Source organism: Musa acuminata, chromosome BXJ1-4, assembly GCF_036884655.1.
Source record: "Musa acuminata AAA Group cultivar baxijiao chromosome BXJ1-4, Cavendish_Baxijiao_AAA, whole genome shotgun sequence".
Classification (NCBI taxonomy): Eukaryota; Viridiplantae; Streptophyta; class Magnoliopsida; order Zingiberales; family Musaceae; genus Musa; species Musa acuminata.
The window spans coordinates 36085437-36107530 of NC_088330.1; the positions used below are offsets into that span (position 1 = coordinate 36085437).

Below are 22094 nucleotides of genomic sequence, written 5' to 3' on the forward strand. Positions count from 1 at the left end.
GGGTCGGGTCCTTTTAGGGAGATTTTGATGGTTTCTGGGCCGGGCCTAACTACACTGGATTTGATGACAATGTCGCCGGTACACTCATCGCGTCGATCACCCGACCCGTTCCTCTTAACCTCATATACTTCGGTGTTCTCCAAATCCGATCCAGTGATGCAAGCCCCATGGCGGAGGTCATCGAGGAAGGGGCGAGGGAGGCGGAGGCGAACCGCGATTGGTCGGAGCTGACCCCGGTGTGCCTGGCTAACGTGCTCCGCAGGCTGACCCTGGAGGACCGGTGGAAGGGGGCGATGCTTGTGTGCCGCTCGTGGCTCGCCGCGGCGCGGGACCCGGCCCTCTTCGCTGCCGTGGACCTCGAGCCCGCGTTCGAATCCGCCGGATCCAGCCGCGCCGATGCCGCCGAGTGGTGGACCCCGGCGTTCCAGCGGCGCGTCGACGCCATGCTCCGATCCGCCGCGGTGTGGGCGGAGGGGTCGCTCCGAGAAATCCGAGTTCGTCACTGTTCTGATGAGGCCCTCTGCTTCGCTGCCGAGAGGTAATATGCTTCGATCCCATGTATTTTTTCTCGTTACGGTTCTATTATGTTCTAAGATTAGAATTTTGTGCTAATTGATGCAAATATAATTCTTTGATCCATTTTGCATAATATTGGTGTTTTTGTTTATATATAATTAGTGATTTGGTGACGGTAGGATAAGAGTTCTTTTGTTTAGGATGAGAAATAAGTTACCATCTACAAGTATGTTTACTTGAATTTGTTCATCATCCTTCATGCTTCTCCTACTTGGATCCATCAACTCCACTTTTCCGTCTTTAATCCTCTACCTCAATCCTTGGTCTTCTTCATTCATCTATAAACTTCTACGTCTTCTTTGTTTCAATCTATATCCTTCATATCATGGTCCCCATTTCCCATATTATCATGTCAACAATTATGGATCATCCAACCAACTTTTAGGTCTTAACCACTCGGACCATTCGTGGGTTTCATTCAAGTAACTTATTTCCATTTCAGAAATCCATTAGGTCCCAGTTGGGCACTGTATATCGAGTCCTCTGAGCTTCATATTGATTCCACAATGATTATTTTCTCCTCGCCGCAATACAAACATGGAATCTTGTGTTGGAGCAAACACCTGTTATCAAAGTACTTGATGTTTGTCTAAAGCGGAGATTTGATCAGCACAGGGCTTGTTTAGACTAAACCAATGGTAAATATGTTACCTTAAGAGAGGAGTGGTGCATAAGTTGTGATCATTATGGAACAGCAAAAATAAGTAGCACAATGCAGATAGATATGAGAAAGAGTGTCAGAACAATGAGAAAATAGGTTGAGAAAGAAAATAGAAGAAGGGTAGTTTGTGTTGACCTGCCTCTTAGGCTTTGTGGATTCAGTTTGTTAGCCCGCCTGAGTTGCAGGCTTGCAGCCCTATGCATGAATGATCTTTGCAAGTTTAACCTGTCACTATGTCAAAACTGTGGATGAAAAACATGAAGTGTCTCTCTCTTATGATGCATTCATGGGCCAATTGTGTTCAGAAGGAACAATGACTTGCTGAACTGTCTTGTAATTCACTGATAAATATGGGCATAATTGTATCTATTATATTGCTTTGAATAAGTGCATTTTTTGTTTAAATTTGTGGGGTAATTACAGATTATCCACTTCTTAGGCCAGTTCACACTAACCTTTGTTTTTCACTCATATCATTACATCATCTAAAAAGGATCAATATATGCATGTCTGCAACAATGACAATTTTCTGAGAACTCATAGAAGAGGATAATGGCATGAGTGAAAATAAAATGAAGGTACATTCAGGTGTCCAAAGTGATATTTTCAAAGCACAAGTAGCTAAAATGTAAAAATGGATTAAACAAAGGTAAATAACCTGCAATTATTCTAGTTTTACTGATCTCGGATGTCTTCCTTGCTTTCTTATGTGCATATATACTAAAGTATCACCCCAGTTTTTATAACATACTGCCGAAAGGTCTTTTTGGCCATTAAGTGAAACCAGAATTTTTTTGTTTTCTCTTTTGAACCAAAAGTTGCTATTAATTTTTTGTAATCAACTATATTTTTAGGTCATTGAATTTGCAAACCCTGTCAATAAGGAGTAGCCAGAGTGTAACTGATAGATCAATGTTCAAGATTGCAACTTGCTGCCCCTTGCTTGGTGAATTAGACATAAGCAATTGTTATGAAATTTCTTACAAGTCGCTTGAGATGATTGGGCAGAACTGCGCTAATCTGAAAATTCTCAAAAGGAACCTGTTGAACTGGCTTGACCCTTCACAGCATTCTGGTATAGTTCCAGATGAGTATTTAAGAGCCTGTCCTCAAGATGGAGACAGGGAGGCTATGACAATTGGCAGGTTCATGCCAAAGCTGAAGCATGTTGAACTCCGCTTTTCCAAACTATCTGTTAGTGGTCTCATTTCAGTGTCAGAGGGTTGTGGAGATCTGGAATTCTTGGATCTCTTTGGGTGTGCTAATTTAACGAGCAGAGGGATAGAGCAAGCTTCCACCAATCTGAAGAATCTTAAGACACTCATAAGACCCAACTTCTACATCCCAAGATCCATGTTCCATACAGAGAGATATGGGCATTGGAGGTTGTATGATGAAAGGTTTCAGACCAATGTTTTCCAAATATGATCACGGGCTCTGTTCTCATTGCTCTCTTTTATATGTATTATAGTGGTGTTTCTCCTATTAAGGGTTATGGAATCATTATAAGGGATATTATGTACTCTGTTGTTCTTTGTTGTGCAAAAGCTTGTTATCAGAGTCACTTGTGTCAGTTATACCACTGGAAACATTTGATTAATGCCAAGTTCCCGTTGTCATTGCTTGTCTTCGATGATAGAACATCTTTCTCCCCTCATGAAAGGTATGAGGTTCATTCCCTTTTTGCAATTTGTGCATTGTCCGATCATTCTTCCTCATGAAAGACCTATGGGCCTTAAGTAGGTTTAATAGATCTTACAACCTTCTTATAGGACATCCTGTGCTTATGTGATCCTTGAAGCCTATGTTGTGGGTGATGCCTTCCATTTGAAGGGCTGCAGCCTATTGCTCTGGTGGACTAGTTGATCCCAGAAGCCAACAGGGAGGTATGACCTTTCAGTAACTTTGAGAGATGCAACCAAAACTAGGTTTTCCTCAATGCATCAGTTTCTGAAAGCTATTGCATGCTTGTGAATTAGCATATTACTCGTGAATGACATAGATCATCTTACAAAAAAATTCTGTAGCAATTGATTCAATATGATGAATGTCCTCTTTGAATCTGTCATTTTAGGTTGATAAATCAATACGATGCTCTTTGAATGTACTCCAGCGGAAAAAAAATAGAGTTGACTCTATTTGGGATATTGGATCCACACAATTTCGCTCCACAGATGTCTGATTCAGACCAACAAATTGATACGTGAGTTGTCGATACATGTCGTAGTGATTGATTCGGGACTTCTACATATAGTATAATTTGAATTCGTTGTTGATCCAACGGCTGCTGTAGATTATGGGCTCATGCGCCTCTGCATGAATAGGGGGTTAATTACATATTATCCTTAGATCGATTTAGCATCTAGATTTATAAACTTAAAAAATTTATATCGAAATCCCTATAGTTATAAAAATAAAATATTTAATCTTATTTATTCTAACGTCGTCGACTTTATCGATAAAAGATATTGTATGTGATGTTATGTGCATAAATAACACGAAAACGATAAGTAACAAGGTAATTTTAATGGTGGTTGTAGACGATGGTGTTGTGGGTGACTGTTGTGGTGGTGGTTGACCTTACCAATGTTGATCCAAATATTAACGACGAGGATGAAGAGGAGGCAGAGCAAGTGAGACATCTATGTTGGCGTCGGAGGAGAAAGATGAGGCAAGTGAGGCTACCACCATGGTGCCATGCTCAAATCCTCGGACAGTCACTTAGTCTAGTGGCACAAAAGATTCGAGGAAGGGGGCGGTGGGCAGCAAGAGGGAGAGAGAGGTTGCGAGCGACCTCGACGAAGAGGCATGCCTGCTTCGAGCCCTCGAGCTTTAGCCGGTGCATGAACGATGCGTATGGCTTGGCCACAATGTAGATGTCGGCCACACGAATGGTTGTCGACCTTCTTCTGGATCAACTCCACTCGCGATCGGAGGGGATCCAATCGAACAACAAGGACTGATCGTCACACAAAATGAAGGCCAAAAGAGTACAGATCCGATCGTATCCGTCACTGTCATTTTTCTAATACTCTCCCCCACCACCACAATATCGGAGGTGACTGAGCGGGAAGGAGGATGAGGCTTTGTTGTCTCTCTCATCGTCAGATTTGTATTTTTCGAGCCTCCATTTTGTACGATGATCAGTCCTCATCGTCTGATTGGATCCCCTCCAATCGCGAGCAAAGTTGATCCGGAAGTAGGTTGTCGACCATGCCACTATGGCTAGGGTGTACGCATCGTTCACATGCTAACTAAAGCTCGATAGCTTGAAGCAAGCGTGCCTTTTCGTCGAGCTCACTCACAACCTCTACCTCCTTATCACCCTCGACCCCCTTTCTCGAATTTATTGTGCCATTGGATGAAACTACCATCCAATGATTTGAGCGTTGACCACCACGTGTTATCATGAACCACCACCATAATAGCTACCCATGATGTCATCATTATCATAATTATTAAAATTATATTTTTATCCATTATTTTGTGTCATTTATGTATACGTTGTCACGTGCGATATCTTCCATCAGTAACTCGATAATGTTAGGATAACTATAATTAAATATTTTATTTTTATAATTATAAAAATTTTAATGTATTTTTTTTTAAGTTTAGAAATTGACATGCTAAACATGTCTAACATAAGTGTTAATATGTAATTAACCCTGTTAGAGGATAGAGACCCCGGAGTCGACATGGCGTCCAAAACCCTAAAGACCCGAGTTAGGAGGAGCGTTAAGCGGCCGCACTCCGCTTCTGCTTCCTCATTGTCTCTCTTTATGTAGTTTGCGATGAGGGCGGTGAGGGGATCCGTGGTCCGCTCGAAGCACATCTCTCTCGCGAAGGCCTCCGCCGTTCTCTCCCGCTTCGCCGCGAACGAGAATGCCGCCCGCCCGGATGTCGCCGCCTACGTCCGCTGCGCCTCCGCTGCCTTTGACGAGCTCGTCAGCTTCTGTCACGAGATCCGAGCCGCCAGCAAGCGCTCCGAGCTTGAGAAGTCGTTGATGGAGGAGGAGGGGGACGAGGAGCGGAACAAGAAAAAGAGGAGGAGGAGGGGCAGAGATGAGCAAGTCGATGGAGAGGTTGTGGAAGACGCCGATTTGGTGGATCGATATGGTAATCGTTGTGGAGGCGTAGGTGACTCTGGTAGCGACGTGGAGAGGAAGAAAAAGAAGGCTAGAATCGAAGCCAATGAGGAAGAAAGAAGCAAGCTTTCAAAAGAAGAATTAGGGCAACTAAAGGATAAAAAAGAACAGTATAATAAGAGAAAGAAGAACAAATGTTAGAACAGAAGATTGGCAGAGATGCAAGCTTTTAGAACTGGAGTTGGTTCATCATCCATTCCAACAAATTTGGGGCTTCATGGGAGTTGCCTCCTAATCTTTCAAAAGAAGGATTTGGACTCCTCACTTGGAGCTCTGGCTCAGTACATCTACAACTGCAATCTTGGAGTAGAAGCAGATCTATAAAAGGTTCCCTTTTTTTGAGGTAAGTTCGTTGTTTAGAGAAAGTACTGACATAAAATTTTGACTTACAATGTGAATCTTAGGATGTGATTATGGTCACAACATTGTTTTCTTACTGCAACCCATATTATATTCCATCTTGAATTAGACATTGACTTAAGATGCTCGTTGCTTGATGCGTGTATCATATGCTTGCTGGCTCTGTTTGTGTGTGTGTCTATGTAGTATCTGATTGTTTAAAGTGTTTGTGATTATACTTTCATTAGCTAAAACCATGTACTTGAAGAACAGAACTTACAAGTTGAACAATACAATGCCATTGTTTGATTGTTTACTTGCATCTTCAGAACTATAGTACAAATTTGAGTGTTACACTAGCTTTTCTTTATCCAAATATCCCTTGGACTATTTGGGATTATTTGTGTTACACTAGATATCTCCTAAAGTAGTATAAAGGGATTAGTTGGGCATTTGCTCACCAATAATAACTTTCAATTGCCATTGTCTAAATAGCTTTAAAGCTAACAACCTAATAATTGAATGATAATCTATGCTGTAGGCTAGGATTCACCTATGTAATTTTGATTATTGTTTCCTTGCGCCTAAGTTGAGTTTTCTGGTACTAATAAGGCTTTGTCATGACTGATTCTAATTAGTGACATATCTTCTAGTCTTTTCCTTTTCTGAATAATTGATGATATAATGAACTTGAAGGGGCTAATTAAACCAGATTTAGGAAAGAAATCTTTTCAATATAATCGGCATATAATAACCAGACCTTGTTCTTCCACAGGAACTTGATATCGAACTTTCACTTTTTAGTGTTTTCGATATCACTTGACTATATGATTCTGCTTGAGATGCAATGCTTGTAACTTCGATTGACACTGAACCTAGATTCTGTGTCAATTGTTTTCAGTGATACTAATCCAGAATCTCTTCTACAAGGAATCATTACAATGCTGGCACGGCCTAAACATTTAGTAGTGTTAAATCCTTAGTATGTCTGAGCTTATTTATATCAGCGAGTGACATGTACCAATCTGTTCCAAGGATCTCCTTGTTGGGATGGCTGTGAACCGTTGTTGTAGCAGCCAAGATGTTATAGACAAAACATTTAGTAGTTTAGTTACGTTGGCTTTCTATATACCATGGTGTTATAGACAAAATACTATCTCTTGGACTGGTTAGCCTGTAACTTAATTTTTGATAGACCAATCAAACCAATAGTAAGAATCTCCATGTCACTACCATTCCTAGAACTGTCTTTAGCGAACATAATAAGTGTCTAATAGTAGGAGGGAACTTTGGCAGAACTTTTCTATTTTGTTTTGATGGCCATCAAGGTAATATGATACTAAAAAGAAACCCTAATGTTTGTTTCTAGTCGAAAAGTGTCTACTACTTGCCTCTTTTGCAGCAGTTGGAAACTGGAATTTGTCCGACACAAGTGCTGGAATAAGCACAACTCTAGTGTTTATTATCAAAGCAAGATACAGAAATTAACGATCGGAGAATCCAATCAGAAGGAAGGAAGAAACCCTCAAAGCAAGATGTGGAAATCAAATGTCCTTCTGATGGGGAAGGAGATACTCTGTGTGTCACATGGCAGACGAGGGATGGAGATATGAAGTGAGGAATGCTTGGAGAGGAAGCACAACTGGATGTCGCATTCTTGAGAGAGAATTGGATGGATAGAAGGGAAGAAAACCTCTCGAACAAGACGGAGAAATCAAATGTCGTTGAGATGGGGGAAGGAGATCTCCATGGTACAATTTGGGACATAATATTGAAGATCCGATCCGACGAGACTCGGAGAGGGAGTTCAGACTTGTAGGCAATCTAATGACATGTCATCTATCTCGTCAACCCAACACATCAACCAAATAGTCGCCCAATAGTGATGTTGACATTGGAAATCCTCGATGTCAGCATCAACCATTATAATTGTGACGTTGTTTACAGGTGGTATCCAACCACTTCAGTTGCAATCTCACCCAAACATATCCCTAGTGTTACCGTCGAGTCTATATTGATTTTTGTAGAAAGCCCCTCAGGAGGTGCAATCTTAGGAGAAGGAGCCAACTGCATTCAAACCCTCCTTATAGTCCACTTTGTCACAAGGCATCAGAGAAGAGCCAATTAACGGGAGTTCCTACCCATTCATTTTATAACATCCTACTCCTAATTTCACCCATACACATGATTAAAATAGGATATCTTATTTTTATTTTTATTACTGTCATTAATAGGAGTGCAGTCGAAATTAGACAATCTTAAAATTAAAATATGCTGATAGAGTTTTTCCTGTATATAGTATTTTTGACACATGTACATAATTATAACATCTAATCAAAGGAAAACACAAATATAATATGTTCAAAATTTATACATACAAAATGCTCATAGGTCATCATCCATATTTGCATTAGCATGAGCTTCCACGTGCTCGCTTCCCTGCCTAATCACTTGGGAGAGGTATTATGCAAAATAGGTTTTATAGTGAGTAATAACTCGGTAAGTATAAGACTTTATCATTTTATTTATGTGATCATGTATCATATCATGTATATCATATTTTAAAATCATCGACATAAGATAATTAACAGTAAACACCTTAGCAAGCATAATCCTACAATATAATATATACAAAATAAAGAAGTAAAATTTTACGTCGAAATGATTCAAAATGCTTATATGCCATTGTAGGAAACGTAGCAAATTCATCGACTTCTATACTCCAAATCATAATATATACATGCACTTTCACACCACACGTTATCATAATATATATGATCACTCCTGCACAATACATCATAATATATATGTGCATTCTTACGTTGCATGTCATAATATATATGTGCACTTTTATATTGCATATTATAATATATACATGTACTCCCACATCGCATATCATAATATATATGTATACTCTTACATCGCACATTATAAATATACATGTACTCTCACACCCTACATAATAATATATACGTGTACTATTATATCACATGTCATAGTATAAATGTGCATTGCATGTTATAATATATTTGTATATTATCACATTGCACGTCATCATATATACATGGATATAAGATATTTTTATCATAATTTATATTTTTTCTATTTATAATATATATATTTATTTATATTTATCTTATGATAATCATACTATTCAAAAGATATTTTCCAAAATACATAATGAATACGATTATTTATATGATCATTATTTTACAATGAATTAAACTTATACTCGATTGAACTCAAAAATAAAAATGTCAGTGAAAGATCATATCCAGGAGTAACACACTTATCAAATTGAGAGGGTTATGAGATGCCTTAATTAAGAACCTTATCTCTTGAATTATAGATTTATAATAATTCATAATTTTTTTAATAAAATCTCTTAATAAATAAAATATACTTAACCTAGAAATTCATCTAGATTCCACTAATAATTTTTTTAATAATTTATTTTATAATCAAATGAACTAGTTATTATCACTTAAGTCATCGAACAATTCTATAAAGAAATTTTATTTTACTATTTTAGCTTATCAAATGATCTTGAATTATTATGAATTTTGTATGAAATTAGGAGACATATAAAATTAAATATATATTAATTTTCAGCTTAAAACAAAATCATTTGAAGGCTAAACGAGCCTCCTAATTCATTGTCAATACTTATTATGTTGTATTGAAACTGGGTTACGACTATATGAACTTATAAACCTGAATAGAAGTGGTACTTAATTTCATATCTCAAAGAATCCTTAAGGAACCTTTTAAAATATATCAAAAGGTTACAGTCTAATCATATCCCCAAGAAGATTAATTTAGTTCGTATAAAATCCCTTGTAACCACAATATCCGATGATTTGACGTATGGGTAATGACTAGCTATTTCGCATAACTACCCCTCACATTGATTCTAAAATTAATACGTTATAGCAATTCCTAACACCAAACCATCTGAGTCGAACAACTGAAAAAAAGTGGCAAGTCAGTCTCCGCTGCGTACCAGGAGGTGAGGAAGCAAAACATCCAACGCACCAGATGGATGCTGCATTAGAGAGAGAGAGAGAGAGAGAGAGGCACAGCCGTTTTGGGGCATCAGGGCAGGTAGTCTTGCCCTGTTCTAAAGCCGTTGCAGGTAATTAGAATTAAATAAGCTTGACTACGATGAGCACGAATCTCACCGTCACCATCCCGATTAAACAAAGCCTACTTCACCATCGACCTTTTACATCAGGGGTGTCGAGTCTGCATCAAACCCATCGAGGAGACAGCAGCAATAAACTTAGCTGTGCCGCCATTTTGGCTGACGTTGACGGGTTTGCTGTTCACAACACACGCAGCTCAAAAAAATCTCAATTTAGTTCAACCATATGACGGGGAATAGGCCAAGATGAAACCAGCAACCAAAATGGACATGAAGAATGTAACTCGTATGGAAGAAAAGACATTGTTGAATTTTTATCACCAAAGATTAAATGTTCAGAACGAATTTAATAAATAGAAGTGCCCCCTCTGAGTTCGCCACTACAGCCTCTCTCTCTCTCTCTCTCTCTCTCCATTCAAAGTACAGTTCTCTCAAACGGTAAGTTCGGTATCAAGTCATTAACCCTTGAAATAGGTTCAATTAGGTGATCAGAGAAGCGTGAAAGACCTTCACATCATTCAGGTGTCTTGGTTTCAACAGAGATCCATGTGGCATTCAAGAGATAAAATGTTGGCATATGCCAAATCCCTAAGCATAATGCAATCAGTTACTTGTAAGCAATAGTGAACAAACAACTGATTAAAGAGATATTATAGATATTGCTGAAATAGACGTGAAGCATGTCAAGCATAGAATGTCTGTTATTGTCCAGAAACACTGACACTGACATAAAATTATTTTTCACTTAAGATATATATCAGGATCTGGATGATTCATGGAGCATTCTAATTTTGATAGCAGTGAAAAGAGTTACTAAGTTGATCATGCTTAATGAAAGCTGTGTGTAAGTAAAATTAGCAAAGTACCTTCAATCTTCATCACCAGCATGCTCCAATAAATAGTTTGCTGCCAACTGCTCATTCTTGTCGCAAGCTAGGAATGCTTCGATCACGCGTGCTCGGTCAAATCCCATTGCTTCAAGCTGAACAATGTGGTTGGAGGAGATTAAAAGGCCATAACATAACAGTGCGTGTAGAGATTAAAGAGGACAAAACAACATACTCTTCGGATTGCCTCCTGTTCCTCAGCTGTCACATTTATGGTATGCGGCATCTCATCTTGATCAGCCTGATCAAACATGTCCCTGAAAATTTTAAATACGTAAACATTTGGGACTTTAAGATATGAGGGATGAATTTGAGAATCAGAAAAACATATACAAGAACAAGTCGATAATCCTGCAGTGGGTCCCACAAATTGTAACATTCTGGACAGAATAAGACTTCAACAAAGAAAGCTACAAAAATATGCAGATGCAAAGATGGTTACAAACATGGCTAAGGAGTCAAATCCTCATGACAAGTGGATTAGCAATACATAGAATTGTTTCATTAATATTGTGAAGCAGACAGTTGCAAGCAGACTAATACTTCAATATTTACTAGTCTCAATAGGTTATTCAACATACATTCTTTTCTTTTGTGTACTTGATTGGCTCGGACTTCCCAACCTCAATTGAGTTTAGAATTTGCTGTAATTTCCAAGTACCATAGGGTCATTACACTCAACTATAACATTCCCCCAAACCTCATGTCCACCCCAATGTATTAAGCATAAGAGTGCCTTAGCAAATACATCACAACAACTATGATAATCAGACAAAGTAAAACCATAGGGTCATTGGATAGAAGCACCCTAATCATAGGGTGCCTTAGCAAAGTAAAACCATCTTCATAGGGTCATTGGATAGAAGCATAGGGCTTGAGGAAAGCACCCTAATCCTAGGGTGCCTTAGCAAAGGGTCATTGGATAGAAGCACCCTAATCATAGGGTGCCTTAGCATAGGGTCATTGGATAGAAGCACCCTAATCATAGGGTGCCTTAGCAAAGTAAAACCATCTTCATAGGGTGCCTTAGCATAGGGTCATTGGATAGAAGCACCCTAATCAGACAACGTAAAACCATCTTCATCAAAGGGCTTGAGGAAAGCAGCATACTCTAATTTACCGAGTTCCTACAGATGAAAAAGGGAAAGTCTAATTTTAAACAATATCTACTCTACATACAGCTGTATAAAGTATTATCTAACCATTTTGCAAAAAATACTTCCGCCTCTTAGGAGGGGAATAATATAGATGCCTCAAATTTTACCTAACAACAGATACATCAGGTCTTCTTTTTACCTCCAAATCATCCTCATATTCATCTTCCAACTCAGTCTCCCTATTTCGTTTTGCCAGGCACCAGATCACCTGCATCTCAACCAACAGCAAAACCACCATCACCACCAAGAAAAGGAACCCAACACAGTTAAGACACAATCTCAACATCCACTAGAGGCACACTCCATGACCATTGCCTTCATAGAACAGCTACTCCCCTCCAACACAATCATGATCTCCACCTCCATCACAACTAATGACCTTGCTTATCCCACATTCACATTTCCCCTATTTCACCCCCATTCCATTACTGCAGGCTTCTTCCATGTTTTCACCAATCCATTCTAATCCACTTAGGCAAAATCCATTCATCACCCCAATCTTCTACATGATCCTTCTCATCAGATACAAAACTACAAACTAGAATTCAAGAATAAATAGAAAAAGGTAGGAAAAGATGGTAGAAAGAAGGGTGGATGAAGCCTCTCTATAATCTTAGAGCAAGCAGGCCACTGAACTCATTATGTGTTACTCAAAGAGGATATGGAACAACAATAATATGACAGATGAGACAAGAAAAAAGGTTGTTACACAGAGCATGACAATACAACTAAAAGTTTAAAATAACTAGTGGCAGCTCATATATCCAGTAGACTCTGGAATTAGCTGATGCCTCAAACGACACAACAGAGACTTGTAGTGCTGTTTAGCACCAATCGCCAGATATCTATCAGATAGAAATTTAGGGTATTAAAAACAAAGCACTTCAATAATCATAGTTTGCATTATTAACAGAGACTTGTAGTGCTGTTTAGCACCATAGCCAGATATCTATCAGATAGAAATTTAGGGTATTAAAAACAAAGCACTTCAATAATCATAGTTTGCATTATAATAACTCACCCTTCAAACCCTTCAATAGGTTCATTTATTAACTGAAGAAACTCTGCATGATGCTCTTGTATCAATCTTAAAAGTTGAGGATTTTGCTTGCTTAGTTCCTGAAGCATTGGCTGCAAGAAAGCAATGGTTTTAAAAGACGTTACATTTTTTACGCAAATTTAACCTCAGATGAGAGAGTACTGACCTGTAAAATCTGTGGATTTGCTTGAACCATTGCCCGCAGAGCTAAGAACTACAATAACAGTTAGACGTCTTAAAATGGTGATTTGAAAACTCTAAACCATCTAGAGCTTTATAAGTTCCGAGTTTAATCCACTGGCAAAGCTCCTTTTGATCCAGTAATTATGTCCAATCATTTATAGGTACAAATGCAGCTTCATTGAGTTGGTTTTATCACCTAACTGATAGCTAACATGGTCTTATTATGCTGAATTTTACAACATGTAATTCTTCCAGTTTGCAGCAGAACTAACATGCATTGCATTAATATTTAATAGTGAGTCAGTTCTAATTGATTCAGAACTTTTCTGACTAAAGAAAGAAAAACTACAGATATAGAAGTCAGCAATTCAACCCTTGCAAAAATAAAGAATATAGTGATTACAGTCATGAGAATCAAAGATAAAAAATCAACAATAGAGGTAACCAAATCATATAGTGTGGCTTGCCATATGGATAATTGTAATCATCAGAAACAACAGCTTATTACTGCAGAAACACTAGTGATGGTTGTGGTAGGTACAGTAAATTTAAAAATATTAGGGTTTAATTAAACTGACTCAATTTCCCGATTGGAAATATCTAATGAAGAGTATCATTCAGATCAAAGATAATTAGATTCATTTTTACCATCGTTCAACATGACATGCTAATACTACAATTTGTTTCCTAAATAAAATTACTGCTTAAACTGGAACATAGCAGTTCAATTTGTACTTAGCATTTTTCCCTGGACAATTTAAATTGGAAAAACACTACCCGCAAAATTGCAATTTACAAGGACAACCTGAAATCTAGTACACTTCGGAAACTTTCAAAATGTCATAATGTTTTGTGCTCCAGAGCATGTGATAATATTTCCTTCCACAGCTAGGCTAGCAAGTTCCTTTTGAAAGTTAAAACCCACTATCAAACATAACTGAAAAATAGCAATTAGTATAAAGGAGGATTAGACATGTGAAAAAGGACTGAAATATCTTTCAGACTTCAGATTAACATACCTGTTGGTTATTTCTCAGGAAGTCGAGAGATCCACCACCAGTACCCACTCCAGTATTAATATTGCCCTGTTAGAGTTAAACAGTGGGTTTTTAAGTGCCACATAAAACAAACAATAACAACCGTACTGAGGTGTAATGCTGAACCTGTGGAAACATATTCAAAGGAGAGGAATTTGGTGCACCAGAGGGATGACCTGGAGCAGCTAAATCAGTTGAATCAGCCCCTTGAGCAAATGCCTGAGATGAAGGGAAAGGATCAACTGGAACTGCAATTTCTGCTGTTGCTGGGATACCCTGATGTAAAAATATAAAAACTGTCAATGATATCATAGTTTTTTCCTTTTTTGCCAGTTTTACTGTTGAGGATATATCAACTGCCTACAGAATACAAGTATTCCACAGCACGCTCTGGGTTGTTGTAAGCAACACGAAGTGCAAGCAAAACTGTCTCTCTATCCCAGTTACCACCACCCATCTCCATCAATTGACCAACCATCTGCTCAAGATTACTCCCCTCAATTAAATTAGATGCAGCTTGACCATAGGCGTCAGCAGATGCCCTGAAAAACATGACTCCTAGTTACTTTTCCAAGTGGAACAGAGTTATCAGCAGATGTTACTGCAAATAAAGGTTTTGTAGATGACTAGATGTTCAAGAATCATGGAAGGGAAATTTACATGAAAATTTCTGCTTTTACTGAACCATAAAAGTTTAAAAACAAGATTTCCATTTCAAAATAGATGATAGAAGTCTGCTAATATAAATTAAAGGACCAGCCAAAAGTAGCTTGCTTTGAGCTCGTAGTCTAATATATATGCAAATAAGCTGTTTATACAGCATCACATTGCAAGAAAGCTTTGTAACTCACTATAGTAAAAAACGAAACATCATACAAGGGTGTTCCCAATTAGTTGGCCACTAACTAACATCTTCATCCAAACCTAGAAATATGCATCCATCATGTTCAACTTACGTTTTGGACTCATTTAGAATTGGTTATCAAATTGATGACCAAACTCCCAAGATAGTGCCAGATTCCAAGAAAGTTCAGGTAAAAGTTAGGGTTATCTTAGTGCATAAAAGTCTCGGTTATCTCAATAATTTTTTGAGAAACACACCAAGTTGCGTGATTGTTTCTACTAACATCAACTGCCATAATTGTCATTTTTGGGTATTGCATAAATCATAATTGATGCACCAAAAGAACAAACCAAAGTCTTAAAAGCATGGATGAAGGCAATCAACAGTGTTGGCTTACTTGTGGTATTTAAAAGCAGATGCAGTTCAACAAAATTAGTACATAATTAAGCAATGATAGTTGTTTCATGGCACAAAGGCCTAAGCTGATATTTCTTTGATATGGAATAGTGTCAGCCATCAAAATTTAATTTAGCCATACATCAAGATCATTGGCATGAGTCAACATGGAATGCTCCTATACCTTTCTAGTGCAGTATGTTTTGGCATGTCTCGATCGACAACAAGCCTAAGTTATTAATAGCAAAATATATGTCACATCCACCTAAAAAGATTATAAAATATCATTATTGTAATTTAGGTTCTAACTTAAACTTATAGAATAACATTAATTTAAAACTTATTTTAGGCGATAATTCAAAAACAAAAAGGTTTAAATAATGAATGCCATATTCAGAGACCATACATGACAGCACCAAGATAATAGTAACCACCGTTAAAGCAATATTGTTGAGAAGAATATATAACACATGTATATGATCATATTTTCAGGAAAGGGTGGAACAATTATGTAGGATAGATTTCATGTATGCAACACCACTGCATACTGAGGCCAAACAAACTTATGGAATGGTCATACAACCACATGTACATGGCCACCAGACTGCATTTCAGAGCATCGAGCACATAATACCTACCACTAATTTTTACACATAATATATAGGTCCTGGCCAAAAAATACACAAAACAGAATGTGGACAGAAAGATAGAAGATGATATTTACACTTGCAATTCTAATGGATATGTCAGTTCAAAATTTGATCACTCGTTCTAAGGCTAAGAATCCTCTCATTGCACTATCCCAATGATTACCTCCCACACATTAGCTTTGCTACTCCAATGACCTGGCTTAACTTTTACCATTAAGAAATTTGATCAATTATTTTAAGGCTAGTAGGATTCTCTCTCTCTAATGGTGTCCTCCATGTTGGTTTTGCTTTTCTTGAGACCATATTTGCACATGTAGGACTGCACCATTAGCCTTGCTAGCGCAGACCTTACAACCATAGGCAATAAAAGAAGACATCTCTTATTTAGGTCATGTTGCAATTGAGATCGTTGTTCATATTGTGATGTCTAGATGTTTGACCTCCTGGACAAAAACAGATCTTTCTGGTACTCACATGCTACAATGAAGTTATTTCACTTGTTTGTTCTTTTTTCTCCTGTTCCTGACAAGAACCCATCCAATTGGCATAACACTTCACATTTCGTGATCAAAGGGTTAGATATCAAATTATTTCTTCTAGTTGGGATGCATCTAAATTTAGCAGAATTTAAGGTCAACCTTATCTATTTATTTGCATCAAGAAATACGACCTTCCTTTAAGTTTGAGAAGTAGCTCATAAACCATCACATATAAATAATATAAAGAGAAAGAAGCAAAGATACCAAAAGTAAACTATGAATTAATAGAAATACTGGGCAGTTCTTGAGTTCAAGCTTAAGTATGTTTTCTGGATTTCAAGCATGCATTGACATAAAACTGTCAATACACTTTAACATCTAAAAAGGATGGCTGAGTAAATATGGCTCCCACAAATGTGGGTAAGAAGGTCAAACGACATAAACTCACCCCTGCAAGTAGAGAGGCTCCCATGACTTGAATTGTGGTCATTCACATCATGGAGGATATACCTTAACATGGCATTAATGGTAAATTTCATGACAGCTTCTTAAGAAAAATTAATGATGAAGGCATACTATAAACCTCAACAAAACTTTTTTTATGAATTTATGTTGGTATGTCTCATGCGTTCATGTCTTAAATACAACTTAAGTATTTTCACAGATCATGCTCCAAAAAGATTTTGACTCAAACTAAGGAATATAAGAGGCTGCAAAAATTGTCATGATCCTTTTTTTAAGGTAAAGAACAAGATCTATGACCCTACTGGTTGACCACTAGTTGGTTGATTCATTAAATGACAACTAGATGGTGGAGACAACAGATGCAAAGGCTGAAGACATTACAAATTGGTAAGACTATACTATTAGAAGATGCAGAAATTGCTCATAACATAATTGAAATGCATCAGAGCAAGCATTTTAGCCTTCACTAACATTAAATGGAAAACCTTTGTCTCCTTGAAAAAAAGAACATGTACTTTGCAAGCCAAGAGGCCAAGCAATTTAAGAAGCCATCATCATTTAATGTGTCGTCAAAACATGAGCTAGCCTTTCCTTTAAGGTTAACTAATTAACCATAATGAGTTGGCGGATAACACTTCGAAAGGATATTTCATCTACAAAGGCTCCTTAAAGAAAGCACAATAATTAATAAACTCAAAGAGACTTATGCCTTTCCTGGAACTGCACTTTGACAATGAGTGGTAAAAAAAAAAAGTCAAACACAAACAAACTCTAAAGTCATACTAATGAATTTGAATTAATGTGCTATGTATACATTATAGAATGACAAGCAAATACTAATTGTATACAGAACTCAAACTCCAAGTTGGATCCTTAAGAACCAGTTGAAGAAAACTAATTGTGGCCCTGGAACAAGAAGAAACTCGGACCGACACAGATGATACACCAATGTTGTGGGACATATTCTTAAGAAGGGGAAAAGGTGTCACACAGTGGACTTACAGAATTTGTGATGGAGCTTCTGCTGAAATTCGAGGTGGAACTTGTGCAGGAACTTGCGATGGAGTTTGTGCTGAAACTTGAGCTGGAACTTGCACTGGAACTTGAGCTGGAGGTTCCTTGGGAGCAGGATGCTGGACTGCAGAAGTTGTTGGAGGCTAAATACAAAAACTTGGTCAGAAAAGACTATGTGCTAATTCTTTCAGGAACAAAAAATGTATGTAATACAAGTACTACCTGTGCAGATGAAGACCCACTGGAGCCTGCAGCTTTACTCTGAAAAATAATGAAGCAATTAAGTGCATTAAATACAACAAAAAAGAAACATAAATGCAGCAAGTCCAAAAAATAGTACTAGTATGCCAAATACAAGGCATGATGACAACAAAATTAAACCACTTGTTGAGAGATGGAATGTATACTTAATAGCCAATCTGAAGTAAGAAAGTTATTAAAGACAAAAAAAGAAAAAGAGAGGAATTACAGCAGGAAGAATAAGAAGAATTGCAACTATAATACAGTAAAATATAAAAAATCTCCAACTTTAAATAGATAAGACGTTAAGAAGAGCAAGAAAAATGAGCCTATAACATGTCATTCAAACACATTGTTCACAAAAATGTAGAAGAAAATAATGTGCATTTTAATGTAATAAACTATTTTACATATTTAACTGGATCTTGAAAATTAGTCAAATTTTATGTGACATATAATACTCATTTTTCTGTAAAATCCGAAAATTTATAGGACTTACCCCATGGGTTTACTAAGTGTAAATGAATGAAAAGGTGAAAAGTTTTGTTTATTCTTGTCCATAAAACCAATTCCTATAGTAACTCTCTGCCATGTCTTAGATCTCCAATCAATTTCATAACTATAAACTGAAACATCTGTCAAACAAACAGAACATCTAGAGAGATAAAATGTTTAGTAACTGTGCCTTGGAATATATCTGAGAAGTGTAAGTTATCAAATATTCGCTTGATCTTGACTTGCATATCAAAATTACAAAATGACTCTATGCGAAAACAAAGAATTTTTTTATGAAGCAATTCACATAATTCTGAATCACATGAAGAAATATTACCAGTTGGCAGTAACCCACTTTAAAAGAAGACTTTTGTTACCACAAGAAATAAAAACAGACTATGAATGTCACAGCGCAGATAGTTACACTTGTTACAGGAACTTCTACTAATCGACAGACATAACAATGACCTGCATAGTTGTATTGTGATTAGAAATCATGCCATCTGATGTTTGATGTTTTCAGAGAAGATGGAAGCAACCCCATGTACATCCAACAGCAACACTCATGGTAAACTGACCCAGGAAATTAATGTGGAAAACAAATTTGAAAACCATAAGTTTACAATATGCACATATCCGGCATTGCAAGCTCACTATAAGATATATACAGAGGTACATGTACTGATCGTGAAACAACCAATGACAAAACAGACAAGGAGAAAATATTGTGTAAGCTAAGTATTATATGGTTACCAATCTTGAAACCTTTCTTTCAGCAAATAGCAAGTGGCAAGAATGCTTGTATAGATATTCTACTGAATGAAATCTAGAACAACAACATTTTTCAAGTTTCTCACTTCGTTTGGAATTTGCTAGTAACATGCTACCCTCACAATACAAGTACATTTTGGTTTAATACAAGGTTAAATCTGTAAAATTTCTAGTTACAACATAACAGCCAAACTAATTTTGGATTGCTATTGCAAGCTAAACAATAGAAAACTATTTATTGAATTCAAATATTGCCTGTAACATATATACCTTGCTAAGCATGACTACAAGGAAACCATCTTCATTAACTTTGTTCTCTTCCAATGTGGTTTCATCTTTTAAAACTTTTCCATTATGAATCAGCAATTGTTGCCCCCACGGATAGCTGTCTTTTCCTTGTTCTTGCTCAATGTTTTTCTTCACAGCAATAATCTGGTACATAAAAGAAAATGTTCATCAGCAAACTGTTATACAACAATAGCACTGAACAGCTAAAAGAACTAATCATCCTCAACAAACATTACATGTTAATTGATGTGTAAGGTCGATATCAACAGTTTCTCCAAACAGTCTTAACTAAGAGTTATTTTTATCCTTTTCTTTTTTCAGATCATCCAACAATCAGTGACCAGTTGATAGCTCAACAAGAAAACACAGAGAAAGAATAAAGTGGGTTCCATCACAGATCTTATTCATTGCACAAAGAACGCACATAAAATTGTTAGAATGCAAAACCCCATAACCATAATCAAATAAATGTTTGCATGTAGTTCCTGATAAAACACAGATGTTGAGAAACCTATGTGTTTCCATATAGAAGACATCAATTTGATTAACTAATGAGCTTTTATAAGCTACTAACGGACACTGAGCACACGCACAAACAACTTTAATACTCCAGAGATGTTCCCCCATTTTCTCTGGATATTCAATATCCTTAACCAATGGTTTGTATACGATAATTATAAGTTAAGAAAACAGACAAAGAGGTTTAACAACATGTGCCAATAAAGCTCAGGTCCTATAAGCACTCAACACGAAGGAAAAAAACAGAAGTTGGGGAGAGGCCGAAAAACCACCCCAACTGCTAATCAATATAGAAATCTACCGATTGACACACATCCGCATTAGCATTAAAAGTCAGGAAATAGATCAAATAGTAATCAAGAAAAGTATATCCTAGCAAAAAGAAATTGATTAAAAAGGACATGAAGGTAGAAAGGATAGTACATATTCCATCCCTCAAAATCTGAAACAGGAGGAACAGAAAAGACAATAAGACCAAAAACTACGGAACGCCCGTCCCAGGGAAGAACCGACGAAGTCGATGTTCCGGTGGGCTCGGGATTGTACCGTGTCGTTGGGCTGAACCCGGATCACGAAGTGGGTGCCCTTCAGTGTCTTCACCGTCAGCTTCATCGCGATCGAAACCCTTCGTTCCCCGTCTCCTAACACCCCAAATCTTTCTCCTCTTCTCGAAAGCGGGCGAGCGACAATGGGAGACGAGCGGAACCCTAACTGAAGGAAGAACGATATATAATAAGAGAAGAAAAAAAAGGAAGTCGGAAATAATGTACCGACCCGTCGATACAACTTCCTGACCTGGCACTCTGTCCGATCTAAAGATACCGACGGACCCATACGTCCGTCAAATGAAAATGAAGGTAATGTCGTGAGTACTCATTAGTGAGTAGAAAACGTATTCCTTTTTGTCTTCTTCGGCGGGCTGTAACGTGGGTGGAATAGTAACGTAAAGTCCAATTTTCATAGACCATACATTTTGGATTGTACGTTAGAGGTTCAAACTAACCTTAACAGCTTATAATTAATATTCTTATGATGATAAGACTCTTATGTATTAGGTATTTTTAATTTTGCTGTTGCAACTCAAACTAACTAACTATTGTTATTATTAATCAAGACAGGTTAATTTAAATTATTTGAATGAATATTAACAAAAAAAATATTAATATATACTTAAAAATATAGATTTAGTAATGATGTAATGTATACACTTATAAAAGATTGACGAATCAATATTTTTAGTTATAGAAGGTTTCAAAATAATACACTAGCTAATTTAGATAGCAAAAAAATTTATTAAACTATTACAAGATACTATATTTAAAATCAATATCCATTTTTTTGAATCATTTACACTTTTTTTTTGTCATTAAGCTCTATATAAAAAATTCCCATTTTATAATGCACATTATGGAATAAATTATTTTTTTTAGCTTTATTCATTATCCTTGAAATTTTTGTCCATAAAGGAGAAGAACAAGGTCAAGACAAGAAGATATCCCACCATGAATTTGCCCCCATTTTGAAGTAGAAAATCTAAAACTGGTACCAATCTAAAATTAGTACAATTAGAGTTGATTCTTAGTGCTCATGTTAGGAAGCACCATCTTATTGACAAAAGATGAACAACTTTTACAATATTGTGATGGTTTGTGGAGTATATTTATGACACCAAGTTGGAGAAATAGAATGGGTAGAATCTGTGGTGAGTTTTGTGTGTGTATAATGAGAACTGTCAAGAGTTTTCATTGGAAAAAAATGATTGCAA

At 37.0% G+C, this 22094-nt stretch overlaps 3 protein-coding genes across 3 annotated transcripts; 2 read left to right on the plus strand and 1 right to left on the minus strand.

Annotated features, from left to right (window-relative positions):
• Positions 1-119: 119 nt before the first annotated feature.
• Positions 120-2856, plus strand: LOC135660477 (F-box protein SKIP1-like). The gene is made up of 2 exons (XM_065176388.1): positions 120-538; positions 2092-2856. Exons 1-2 carry the CDS (start codon positions 168-170, stop codon positions 2663-2665), a joined length of 945 nt encoding a protein of 314 aa, XP_065032460.1. The 5' UTR covers positions 120-167; the 3' UTR covers positions 2666-2856.
• A 2172-nt stretch (positions 2857-5028) lies between these two features.
• LOC135672182 (uncharacterized) lies at positions 5029-5523 on the plus strand. Its single transcript, XM_065180639.1, has one exon. The coding sequence runs from the start codon at positions 5029-5031 to the stop codon at positions 5521-5523; it is 495 nt and encodes a 164-aa protein (XP_065036711.1).
• A 4629-nt stretch (positions 5524-10152) lies between these two features.
• Positions 10153-21035, minus strand: LOC103983179 (ubiquitin receptor RAD23b). The gene is made up of 12 exons (XM_009400370.3): positions 20876-21035; positions 19793-19954; positions 18239-18277; positions 18005-18159; positions 14533-14710; positions 14295-14444; positions 14151-14216; positions 13115-13162; positions 12931-13040; positions 10928-11009; positions 10732-10847; positions 10153-10453 (listed from the first exon to the last, which is right to left on the minus strand). The coding sequence occupies exons 1-11, from the start codon at positions 20939-20941 to the stop codon at positions 10734-10736; spliced, it is 1170 nt and encodes a 389-aa protein (XP_009398645.1). The 5' UTR covers positions 20942-21035; the 3' UTR covers positions 10153-10453; positions 10732-10733.
• Positions 21036-22094: the final 1059 nt, after the last annotated feature.